Source organism: Carassius carassius, chromosome 6, assembly GCF_963082965.1.
Source record: "Carassius carassius chromosome 6, fCarCar2.1, whole genome shotgun sequence".
Lineage (NCBI taxonomy): Eukaryota > Metazoa > Chordata > Actinopteri > Cypriniformes > Cyprinidae > Carassius > Carassius carassius.
Window position 1 is genome coordinate 14,507,251 of NC_081760.1, and position 13,784 is coordinate 14,521,034.

Consider the following 13,784-nt stretch of genomic DNA (forward strand, 5'->3'; position numbering starts at 1 on the left):
TCTCTCACTACTACAATCCACAGTTCCCACCTGGGCGTCTCACTACTACAATCCACAGTTCCCACCTGGGCGGCAGTGGCTCAGTGGTTCATGTAGGTTGTCTACAAACCGGAAGGTTGGTGGTTCAATCCCTGGCTCCATCTGACCAAGTGTCGAGATGTCCTTGAGCAAGACACCTAACCCCAGCTGCTAACCCCGACGAGCTGGATGGCGCCTTGCATGGCTGACATGTGAGGCAACTTGTAAAGCGCTTTGGATGGCCGTGGGTCTGTTAAAAGCGCTATATAAATGCAGTCCATTTACCATTTACTTGCCTCAAGTCAACTAGAAATATCCCAGTACCAAAGAAAATGACGTGCCTTAACCCCCGTCATCACTAAATACATTTAATACAGTCATTTTTTTGAGCTCCGTCACTATATTCTTTTCATTGACTATTTTTAACTCAAAAATAAATTTTATACATCATCGTTTCCGTTTATATAACGTGTGAATATATCCTCTATTGTATTCTACAACAAAAACAATCAGAGCGCCTCGCTATCACTAGTTTTATTTTGATCTCCTGGGTCCGCTATTAGCTTTTAGCCCGTTAGCATCAGCAAGCGTGGTTGCAGCTAACTGCACTTCCATTGCTAATACTCAATTCACACACATTACCACTGCTGTACTCACTGTTACGTGCTTTAATGGCGGATGAATGTCTCCACTCTGTGCAGCTCGAGCTCGAGGCCGTGGGAAAGCAGATTCGCGACCTGGAGGTGAGGCAGGCCCAGCTGAGAGAGCGGAGAGCCGCGCTGGAATCATCCCGGGCTGACGCTCACAAGTCCGGGGTAAGTATACCGCGTGCTGCTAACAGTCCCACCACGTCTACTCCGTGTGTTTCTCTGCACAGGCCTGGTGCACCCAGGACGCGATCTTCCCAGATGTCCTTCACTGCGACGCCGGGACACCACGGACCCTGGGTGCATCCACAGCGGAGGACGCGAGCCGGGTCCCGGGCGACGACTTCTCCCCCTCCTGCCTTCGACATCTCCATCCGGAACCGCTTCGCTCCCCTCCGCGAGACAGGACGCGACGCTGTGATCATCGGAGATATCCATCGTCCGACACGTAAGTGCTACGTTAGCCGAAGGTAAAGTGCATACTCATTGTTTGCCTGGTGCTCGTGTTCTCGATGTTTCTAGGCAGATACCCGCGATCCTGAAGGCCGACGAGAGCCCCAGAGCGGTCGTGCTTCACGCTGGGGTTAACGACACCACGCTGCGGCAGACGGAGACGCTGAAGAGGGACTTCAGCAGCTTGATTGAGACGGTTCGCAGCACGACGCCCGCGGCGACGATCGTCGTATCAGGACCACTGCCCACGTATCGACGAGGACACGAAAGGTTCAGTAGACTTTTTGCTTTAAATGAATGGTTGTTATCATGGTGTAAAGAACAGAAACTGCTATTTGTCAATAACTGGAATCTTTTCTGGGAGCGTCCTAGGCTGTTTCGCGCTGATGGATTACACCCCAGCAGAATCGGAGCGGAGCTGCTCTCTGACAACATCTCCAGGACATTTCGCTCCATGTGACTAGTAAGACAATTCTCTAATAACTATTAGGATGAGTTTTGTTCCACCCGCTTAAATGATAAAAGTACTTGCGCTGTAAAAACTATTAAGACTGTGTCTGTTCCTCGAATAGTGAGGTCAAAATATAATGTAGGATCTAGAAAAAATCTTATCGTAATTAAACCAGAAAAATGTAAAGTAAATGAACAAAAACAATTTTTAAAGTTTGGGCTCATAAATATTAGATCACTCACACCCAAAGCAGTTATTGTAAATGAAATGATCACAGAAAATAGTTTTGATGTACTCTGCTTGACTGAAACCTGGCTAAATGAGTCCACTCCACCGAACTACTGTTATAAGCATGAGCCCCGTCAGACTGGTCGTGGCGGAGGTGTTGCAACAATATATAGTGATATTCTCAATGTTACCCAGAAAACAGGATACAGGTTTAACTCTTTTGAAATACTTCTGCTAAATGTTACATTATCAGACATGCAAAAGAAGTCTAATGTATCTCTTGCTCTGGCTACTGTGTATAGACCACCAGGGCCGTATACAGAATTCCTAAAAGAATTTGCAGATTTCCTCTCAGACCTTCTAGTTACAGTTGATAAGGCGCTAATCATGGGAGATTTTAATATTCACGTTGATAATGCAAATGATACATTAGGACTTGCGTTTACTGACCTAATAAACTCCTTTGGAGTCAAGCAAAATGTCACCGGGCCCACTCATCGTTTTAATCATACACTAGATCTAATTATATCGCATGGAATCGATCTTACTGCTATAGATGTTGTACCCCAAAGTGATGATATTACAGACCATTTCCTTGTATCGTGCATGCTGCGTATAACTGATATTAACTATATGTCTCAGCGTTACCGTCTGGGCAGAACTATTGTTCCAGCCACCAAAGAAAGATTCGCAAATAACCTGCCTGATCTATCTCAACTGCTACCCAAAAATTGTACCCAAAAATACACATGAATTAGACGAAATTACTGACAACATGGGCACTATTTTCTCTAATACATTAGAAGCTGTTGCCCCCATCAAATTGAAAAAGGTTAGAGAAAAACGTACTGTGCCATGGTATAACAGTAATACTCACTCTCTCAAGAAAGTAACTTGTAGTCTTGAACGCAAATGGAGAAAAACTAACTTGGAAGTTTTTAGAATTGCATGGAAAAACAGTATGTCCAGCTATAGACAGGCTCTATAAACTGCTAGGGCAGAGCATATCCACAAACTCATTGAAAATAACCAAAACAATCCAAGGTTTTTATTTAGCACAGTGGCTAAATTAACAAATTACCAGACGTCACCTGATTCAAATATTCCAACAACGTTAAATAGTAATGACTTTATGAATTTCTTCACTAATAAAATAGATAACATTAGAAATACAATAGCGAATGTAGATTCTACAGCGTCTAACACTTCAGTTTCATCCATCGCACCCAAAGATAAACTGCAGTGCTTTACAAATATAGGACAGGAAGAGCTAAATAAACTTATCACTGTATCTAAACCAACAACATGTTAATTAGATCCTGTACCCACTAAATTACTAAAAGAGCTGTTACCTGTAGCCGAAGAACCGCATCTCAATATCATTAACTCGTCGTTATCTTTAGGTCACGTCCCAAAACCATTCAAGCTGGCGGTTATCAAACCTCTTATTAAGAAACCAAAACTAGATCCTAGTGTACTGGCAAATTATAGGCCTATTTCAAATCTTCCATTTATGTCTAAAATTTTAGAAAAAGTTGTGTCTGCTCAATTGAGCACCTTCCTGCATAAAAATGATCTGTATGAAGAATTTCCGTCAGGTTTTAGGCCCCACCATAGCACAGAAACTGCACTTGTTAAAATTACAAATGACCTGCTCCTTGCGTCAGATCAAGGCTGCATCTCATTGCTAGTTTTACTTGATCTTAGTGCAGCGTTCGACACCATAGATCATGACATACTCATAGATCGATTACAAAACTATACAGGTATTCAAGGGCAGGCTCTAAGATGGTTTAGATCCTACCTTTCCGATCGCTACCATTTTGTTTATTTAAATGGGGTGTCATCTCATTTATCATCAGTAAAATATGGAGTGCCACAAGGATCCGTCCTAGGTCGCCTTCTATTTTCAATATACATGTTGCCCCTTGGTAATATTATTAGAAAATACGGAATTAGCTTCCACTGTTATGCTGATGATACTCCGCTATATATCTCAACGAGACCAGATGAAACTTCCCAATTATCTAAGCTAACAGAGTGTGTTAAAAATGTAAAAGATTGGATGACAAATAATTTTCTCCAATTAAATTCGGATAAGACAGAGATATTAATTATTGGACCAAAAAACACCACACAGTATCTTGTAGATTACAATCTGCAGCTAGACGGATGTACTGTTACTTCCTCTACAGTCAGAAATCTGGGTGTTATATTGGACAGCAAATTGTCTTTTGAAAATCATATTTCCAATGTTACAAAAACTGCATTCTTCCATCTTAGAAACATTGCCAAGCTACGAAACATGTTATCTGTTTCTGATGCAGAAAAGCTAGTTCATGCATTTATGACCTCTAGACTGGACTATTGTAATGCACTTCTAGGTGGTTGTCCTGCTTCGTCAATAAACAAGCTACAGGTAGTCCAAAATGCAGCAGCTAGAGTCCTTACGAGGTCAAGAAAATATGATCATATTACCCCAATTTTACAGTCTCTGCACTGGCTACCTATTAAGTTCCGTATCAGTTACAAATTATCATTACTTACCTATAAGGCCCTAAATGGTTTAGCTCCTGCATACCTAACTAGCCTTCTACCACGCTACAACCCATCACGCACCCTAAGGTCACAAAACGCTGGACTTTTGGTAGTTCCTAGGATAGCAAAGTCCACTAAAGGAGGTAGAGCTTTTTCACATTTGGCTCCCAAACTCTGGAATAGCCTTCCTGATAATGTTCGGGGTTCAGACACACTCTCTCTGTTTAAATCTAGATTAAAAACGCATCTCTTTCGCCAAGCATTCGAATAATGTATCTCTTAAATTGTGAGTGTAGTTGCATCTGCATTTTTATTCTTTAGCTTGGGTTAAACTAATTTTACTTTGTTGGATCAGCAGCTATGCTAATGATGTCTCTATTTTGTTTCTATGTTTCGCCACGGGATTTACATCCCGTGGTAACTAGGATTTACACAAGCTCCAGTCTGGATCCAGAACACCTGAGAAGAGATGATGCTGACCCTCAGAGGACCCCAGATGATCCTAACCTTGAATCAACAAACAGAACTAACAATTATTGCTACATGTGTGACTGCATCATATAATTACTATTAATTAATAATATTGATAGTTCATCGTCTAGCTGACTACGTCTTGTATTATTATTATTTTTTTTTTTTTTCTAAAATCCTGTCAAACGTGCACAAACTACTAGCTACTACTAAATATTGTAGAAACATAATTTTCTGTAAAGTTGCTTTGTAACGATTTGTATTGTAAAAAGCGCTATACAAATAAACTTGAATTGAATTGAATTGAATTGAATCATCCCCCATAGACTGGTTCAAAAACTGTACAACCTGGGTTCAGGCTGCTCACTGTGCACATGGATACAAGATTTTCTGAGCAATATACCACAGAACGTCAGGAGGGGAGCTCATATATCATCCACTCTCATCCTGAACCCTGGCACACCACATGGAAATGTTCTCATTCATTCTCCCCATTCATCCGAGCAATACCATCGTCAAACCTGCTGATGGTACCACCATAGTAGTTCTGATTACAGACCACACTGAGACAGCCTACTCGGAAGAGGTTCAGCATTTCAAAGAATGGTGCTATTACAATAATCTGGACCTAAACATCACTAAACCCAAGGAAATGATTGTGGACTTTAGGAAATCTAAGTGCACTGAGCACTCTGCTCTCTGCATACACCAGAAGGAGGCAGAGAGCTTTAAAGTTCTTGGTCTGTACATCTTGGCTGACCTCACCTGGTCCACATACATCACCAACCAGGTGGAGAAGGTCCAACAGCGACGTATACTTTCTTAGGAAATTGAAACATGCCCAACCAACCTCAAAACCTGCTGAGCAACTTCTATCAGTCAGTGATAAAGAGCCTTCTAACCTACTGCTGCACAGTGTGGTTCAAAAGCAGCACAGAAGAGAACAGCAGCGGGTATACAGTGAGGGCAGCTGAGCCTGTCGTTGGTTCGTCACTTTCCCATACTCAGTGACATCTAACTAGCCAACTTCAGAAGAAGACCAACTACATCTTAAAAGAACCCACTCACCCTGGACATCATCTGTTCACCACCATACCCTCCAGATGAAGATACAGATTAATAAAATCCAAAACACTCAGACTGAAAAATAGCTTCTTCCCCCAGGCAGTTAAATGCTTAAATGCATAAGACCTCCTAAATTCAGTGAATTCTGAAGGTTATCCACCACTTTTCAGGTCATATTTTGAATCCCATTTCCCTGTAGAGGAAGTAAATTGTCGTAGTTGATGATAATTCTTTGTTAAATGAGTCGTGTGGCAGATGTACTCTGATGTTGAACAGAAGCGTCAGTGTCTCTGCAATAGTGGGACATGTTCATCGCTCTGGGACAATAATGCATCTGTCTGTTCTGATTAGGCATTAAAACTCCACATCTGCTCTTATTGCTTCTCCGACGCGCCCCACCATCCTCATAAAAATATAATATTCCCACACCGCATCATCACTGCTCGTGTCCAACAAACCACAAACTCATAATGTCCCCAACCGCACTCAGAGCACAGATAGAGAATCACACACTGAAGGGTTCAGTCTGTTTCTTCATTTATAATTTTTTTCACTGAGGTCCATTTTCAAGGTTATATATATATATTCAGTATGTGAGTGGTATATGTGGGTGGTCACCATTGTGTAAAAAAAAAAAATACTATTATTGCAATACTATTCTGTTCTCTCATCTGCGCTGCTGGGGTGTGATGTGTGAACGTGTGTTTTCGGGTCACAGTTCCAGCTGTCTACAACCACAACTTCTCAAAGTCTCTTCTGCTCACCAGGGCTGCATATATTTGATCAAAAATACAGTAGAATCTGTTATATTCTGAAAAATTATTACAATTTGAAATGTTTTTTCTATTTGAATATATTGTATACTGTAATTGTACATGCTGTGATCAAAACTGAATTTTCAGCATCATTACTCCAGTCTTCAGTGTCACATGATCCTTCAGAAATCATTCTAATATGCTGATTACCAATGTGATTATCATTTTATTTTTCAGGATTCTTTAAAGAATAGAATATTTAAATCAACTGCATTTATTTGAAACAGAATCTTTTGTAACATTATAAAGGTATTTACTGTCATTTCAACTTTCTATATAGAATTTAAAATAAAATGTGAAATCTTAATATCTTATATATAATATTATTTTTTATAGTATACCTTTGTATTTAAAAAAAAAAGCATGTTCAAAACCCTTTTTTGTAGTTAAGATGTTTTACTCATCCATTAAAAAGCATTTGTATAGCTAAAATGCCTTTTGTCTTTTAAAAGGTACGTGTACTGTACTATATATAATTTAAAACAAAAACATCATAACATTAGATTATTACTATAATTACTATTACTTTTTAAATGTATAATTTAATTTCTTAATTAATTATTAATTTATAATTCATTAATTTATATTTAATTTGTTTTACATTTTAATTTATAATTAATATATAATCATAATTTTAATATAATTAGAATATAGTGCTTTGGGTGTACAGCAATACACAATAAAGCACTATATAAATTCTTCATTCATATATATATAAACACGGTCGGCGTGATTTTGTCAATATATACACACACACATGCCCATATATATTATATTTCTTTATTTTATTTAACATTGTTTCAAAATGATAAAAATCCTAAAACATTATTTACAGGTTTAAAAATAAATCTCAATAAATTAGAATGTTGTGGAAAAGTACATAACCTCAAATTCTGAAATGTGTGTATTAAATTCAGTGCACACAGACTGAAGTAGTTTAAGTCTTTGGTTCTTTTAATTGTGATGATTGTGGCTCACATTTAACAAAAACCCACCAATTCACTCTCAACAAATTAGAATATGGTGACTTGCCAATCAGCTAATCAACTCAAAACACCTGCAAAGGTTTCCTGAGCCTTCAAAATTGTCTCTCAGTTTGGTTCACTAGGCTACACAATCATGGGGAAGACTGTTGATCTGACAGTTGTCCAGAAGACAATCATTGACACCCTTCTCAAGGAGGGTAAGCCACAAACATTCATTGCCAAAGAAGCTGGCTATTCACAGAGTGCTGTATCCAAGCATGTTAACAGAAAGTTAAGTGGAAGGAAAAAATGTGGAAGAAAAAGATGCACAACCAACCGAGAGAACCGCAGCCTTATGAGGATTGTCAAGCAAAATAGATTCAAGAGTTTGAGTGAACTTCACAAGGAATGCACTGAGGCTGGGGTCAAGGCATCAAGAGCACCACACATAGACGTGTCAAGGAATTTGGCTATAGTTGTCATATTCCTCTTGAAAAGCCACTCCTGTACCACAGACAATGTCAGAGGCATCTTACATGGGCTAAGGAGAAGAAGAAATTGACTGTTGTTATTGGTCCAAAGTCCTTTTCTCAGATGATAGCAAATTTTGTATTTCATTTGGAAACCATGAGGAAGGGTGGAGAAGCTCATAGCCCAAGTTGCTTGAGGTCCAGAGTTAAGTTTCCACAGTCTGTGATGATTTGGGATGCAATTTCATCTGCTGGTGTTGGTCCGTTGTGTTTTTTGAAAACCAAAGTCACTGCACCCCTTTACCAAGAAATCTTGGAGCGCTTCATGCTTCCTTCTGCTGACCAGCTTTTTGAAGATGCTGATATGATTTTCCGGCAAAATCTGGCACCTGCACACACTGCCAAAAGAACCAAAAGTTGGTTAAATGACCCTGGTGTTGGTGTGCTTGACTGGCCAGCAAACTCCCCAGACCTGAACCCCATATGGAATCTAAGGGCTATTGTCAAGAGGAAAATGAGAAACAAGAGACCAAACAATGCAGATGAGCTGAAGCCTACTGTTAAAGAAACCTGGGCTTCCATACCACCTCTCCAGTGCCACATACTGATCACCTCCATGCCACACCGAATTGAGGCAGTAATTAAAGCAAAAGGAGCCCCTGCCAAGTATTGATTACATATACAGTAAATGAACATACTTTCCAGAAGCCCAACAATTCACTCATTTTTTTTTTTTTGGTCTTATGAAGTATTCTAATTTGTTGAGATAGTAAATAGGTGGGTTTTTGTCAAATGTGAGACAAAATCATCACAATTAAAAGAACCAAAGACACTACTTCACTGTGTGCATTGAATTTATTTAATACACGAGTTTCACAATTTGAGTTGAATTACTGAAATAAATGAACTTTTCCTCGACGTTCTAATTTATTGAGTTGCACCTGTACATGCATTATAAAAAAATATGTAAGTATCATGCATGTATGTCAAAATCCTGCAACTTTCTTTATGAGGTGACTCAGATTATGATTGTGTTCATCAGTGAGATGCTGCTTTTGAGAAACACACACATGTTTCACAAGCAAAATCATAGTGGGGCATTTACATTCATAAATCCCTGGATGGATGATGTGCAGATATACAGTAAATGGCTCATTGAACTCCTGTGATGTTTTGCACTGTCAGCCGTTTCATCATGTAATATGCTCTATCCATCTTTTTCAAGCCCTAAGATTTTTATTCAAATAAGCAAATCTAAATTTTATTTCCTGCTGCGTTTCTCCCATACGACATCCCAGAAGCTTAAATGTTCTGCAGACGGTTGCATAATTAGAGTTTTCTATTATTTATTCATTCGGCCCAATTTTCCAAACCCTTCATTCAGTTTTCCAAACAAGACACATAAATCAAAACATTTAACACACTCACCTGTTTTCACACACGTTCCAATTTGCTTAGTGTTTTCTGCAAAAGTCTACACAAAACATGTTCTCATTTTGCACAGGTTTATAGATTTTCTTATTGAGGAATCACAAACACACAATATAATTATCATAAGAATCACAAAATATTAATATCAATAATATTTTACTCCTATTTATATTACTCAAATAGCACATTCATCCACGTGCGTACATTAAGTAGAAAAACTGATGACACAGTAGTCAGAAAAGCAATCTTTGGACAAGGAATCCAAAGCGGAAGAAAAAAAAAGATGATGATGATATACAGAACACTATTATAGACCATATTCTTGTGCATGAGGACATCTAGCTACAGGCTCATCTATAGGTTTTCAATGTACTTACAGTAAGTACTATAGCACAAGTTGTACATCCTCAAACTCTTAATTGTTGAATTGATTTGTAGCCAGCACTTCTTACATGTACTGTATTTTTGCAGAACTGAGAGATGAATTAGTGGAGGTAGAGAAAGTCTGACAAATAATACATATTTCTGTACAGCAACTGATAGTATATTCTATTGTGTGTTCATATTCAATTATTTGCTATTTCTTTTCTTTTCTAGTGCTTTACTGTAAGATCTATTTACAGCAGTGTAATGAATTTCAACTTTTCTTAAAACCTCTTGCTGAATTGTTTTTGTGTTTGCACCCCTCTGTAACAGACTTGCCAAATGATTCTCAAAAGCCAAAGATCTGACTGAAATATTTTGTACAAGTTGGTGTGTAGTTTTGAAATTGTGTCTATAGTTGTGAGAAAATGGTAATTGTTTCATGAATTGTGTTTTAGCAATCAAGAAAAAAAGCTGTAATAAGGCCATCTCTCAAAACATTTCACAGAAAAACTACAGCTGGGAAGTTATTTAAAATGCTTTCTATACCTGCTTGGAGTGGAGATGTTTTTATCATTATCAAAAGTGTTTGTATAACTAAAATTTTCTTATTATTATTTAAAAAGTTTTATTATTATTTAAGGAATTAGAAAATGTGTAATACACACACACACACACACACACACACACATATATAAAGCTTTATTTGTCAACTATAGTCACATAACAGTAAATCTTAACTTCAGAGGCCTTTTACTCAGATACACCGACTAACCACTAGATGGTGCCATTTCACCACTATAACAGTTAACAGCACAGCCTCTGGAACTGATCTTCGTGTATCGTGTAAATGTCTTTTAAATAGTCTACTAAAATGTTTAAGATTTATTGTCATTGACAGTTTTATTTTTATTGCTTAAACACATTAATTGAAACCGTAGCTCATTTTCTCAAAAAAAAAAAAAATATATATATATATCCAAACATTCCAATTAAATTCACAGAACCTTCTGACTCTTCTGAAACAAATCTAACAATCACTTCAAAACCATTTCACCTGTACTTAAAATCAAAACGAAGCTTTCAAATCACACACACATTAGTCAGTAATATAGAAGCTAAAGATTATTCATGAGACATTACGTCAAAAAATGGAGAACACACTGTCCACAGTGTCCAGTGCAGTTACAAAAACAAACAAAAATATTTTTAGTAAATATTTTGCAATAAACACACACAAAAACACACAGAGTCCTGTGCACTATCCTTGTTGGGACTCCTCATAAGCATAATGGTTTTTATACTGTACAAACTGTATTTTCTATCGCCTTACACCAACCCTACACCTAAACCTATCAGTCACAGAACAATTTATGCATTTTTACAATCTCCAAAAAAAAATACCCTCTAGTGTGATAGTTCCAGCCTTGACAAGACAGCACACTGATGTTACCACAGGCCAGTTTTTCGACCTTACAGAAACGTGGTAGTCTTGAAATTCTAAACAGGACTCTTCCACTCTCCCTTATCTGTTCTTTTGAACTTTCCAACTCATTATGGTGGCCACAGAGAATCAGTTTAGCTCAAATTAGGTTGAACTCTTTGTCCTGCCTCTGTCAGTCCACACACAGAACATGGTCAATCACGGTCGCTATCTGAAATGTTCTTGCTCTTCCTCGTACTCTTCTTCCTCCACTCTTCTGTAGGCCTACCTCTCAAACTGATTGATGCACCCACACCATCTGTGCACATTCAACTGGCTTATATTTTGTACAATCACATATTTAGACACACAAGTGTGAACCGTATTGATATATTGTGTACGTTGACAACCGTGCTGCAGTTGTGCTTTCTTGTATTTAGGGTTCTGCATCACAAGTTTATCACAGCGCAAACTGTTTTAGTGAGTGAGAATGTGTTTAGAGTTTTTAATAAGTGTATGAGATCTGCAAACATTGTCTAAACTTCCCGATCTTGTTTAAAGTTTTGCAGAAAGAGTGATTTGTTTGACAAATTTGGTTCAGGGAATGGGGTGTAGTGGTGTCTTAGCAAATATGAAAAAATCTGTAATTAGTGTGTGTAGTTTGACAAGCCTTAAAACTGTACATTACTTTATCTTGTTGCCTGTCTGTATGTATTAACAGAATTTGAATTTACAATTTTTTAAACATTCTTTTAAACTTGCCGAGAACGTCAACTAAAATTCTCAGTTCCACGCCCATGTCCGGTGAACTCATGAATATTCATGTTTGCTCCGCCCACTGAAGCCGAAAATCTCGTAGCAACGGCAAACATTCAGAAGGAGGGACCCGCGATGAAACGGTAACTTTAATTGGTTAAACTCCAGGTGAGTGACAACTCAACTATATCCAATGAACAATGAAATGAGGCTATCCGAGAATTCTGCTGCCTGTCTTGACTGGTGGACTTAGACTAGTGTACAGTGGATGTTGTTGGGGATTCATTATATTATTTGGTAAGATAAGTCGTTTTCTTCCCGTTTAGATGTTTGGAGAACTGATCTAATATCAGCGAGTATCATGCTTTTATTATTATTTTTTTTTAAATATATTATGTCAAAGGTGTTATAAATTCATACAAATGTTTATAGACTTTGTCGTCTAATATTTAAAAACACATGGGCCATCAGTGTTAAAAACGCCTTTGAGATTTTAGATCAGAACATTTTCTTAAACTACTAACTTTACATAATGCTTAACGGGTCACAAGTTTAAATTCTTTAAATAAATGTAATAAATTAAACTGAATTGATAAAGTGTCAGTGAGTTGATTTTGAATGTGTCTCTCTGTTAGTGTCGTCTTTCCTGTGGTTCTCATGTCTCGTGTCTTCGTCTACGGGACGCTGAAGAAAGGCCAGCCCAACTTCAGGATGCTGGATGCGGCCAACGGCCGTGCAGAGTTCCTCGCTCGTGCCCGAACTGTAGAGCGATACCCGCTCGTGATCGCCACCAAATACAATATCCCCTTCCTGCTGAACGTGCCCGGGACGGGTCAGCGTGTCCACGGTGAAATCTACAGCGTGGACCAGCAGATGCTGCACTTCCTGGACAGGTTTGAGGGCTGTCCGGAGATGTACCAGCGCACTACAGTCCAGCTGGAGGTGCAGGACGGGGACGGTGAAGGGGAAAACACACTGAAGCCTGAAAGCCTCGTGGAGACATTTGTGTACAGCACGACAACATATCAACCCGACTGGCTCCAGAAACCAACATATGAGAGTTATGATTCGAAAGGTGATCATGGACTGGAATATGTATCTGGTGAGGGCAGAAGCCCCAAGTAAATACTGTAATGGTATCAGTTCACAGGGTCCAGAAATTAACATTTTACCACACCTGCCAGTGTCATGTCACTTTCCATTCAGGTGTTTTACAATTTTTTTTTTGCATTATTATGTTTTATTAGATTTATATTTCTGTTTTTAGTACAATGAGATTTAGCTATTTATTCCCTTGCATATAATTGACTAACGTATGGAATTTCTGCATTTTTATTTTTTTATTAAAGACAGGAAAAAAATATTAGGAAATGCACTAGTTTTTATTTTAACTACTGTTTTGATTTATTTTATTTTATTTTTCAGAGCAGAAATAAAGCTGTGGCAAACAATTTATTTTATTTTTTCGTTTTGGCAAATAAATAGGAGTAATATTTCAGATCGCAGGAGGAAAAAGACATCCTAGATCAACTTCTGATGGTAAATGACAAAAACGCAGCACATCTATATATATATGGATTTGTTTATTCTAAACATGTTCACACAGTGTCAAACATACATAACTTCCAACATATAATCCATATTGTTGTTATTGTATATATATATATATATATATATATATATATATATA

General features: G+C 38.0%; 1 protein-coding gene across 2 annotated transcripts; it reads left to right on the forward strand.

Annotated features, from left to right (window-relative positions):
• The first annotated feature begins 12,190 nt into the window (after positions 1 to 12,190).
• LOC132141881 (gamma-glutamylaminecyclotransferase B-like) lies at positions 12,191 to 13,311 on the forward strand. 2 transcript variants are annotated; one of them, XM_059551536.1, is made up of 2 exons: positions 12,191 to 12,262; positions 12,730 to 13,311. In XM_059551536.1, the coding sequence occupies exon 2, from the start codon at positions 12,752 to 12,754 to the stop codon at positions 13,217 to 13,219; it is 468 nt and encodes a 155-aa protein (XP_059407519.1). In that variant the 5' UTR covers positions 12,191 to 12,262; positions 12,730 to 12,751; the 3' UTR covers positions 13,220 to 13,311. The 2 variants fall into 2 exon arrangements, with proteins under 2 accessions (XP_059407519.1, XP_059407518.1); XM_059551535.1 differs by lacking the exon at positions 12,191 to 12,262 and adding an exon at positions 12,341 to 12,391.
• The last annotated feature ends 473 nt before the right edge of the window (positions 13,312 to 13,784 follow it).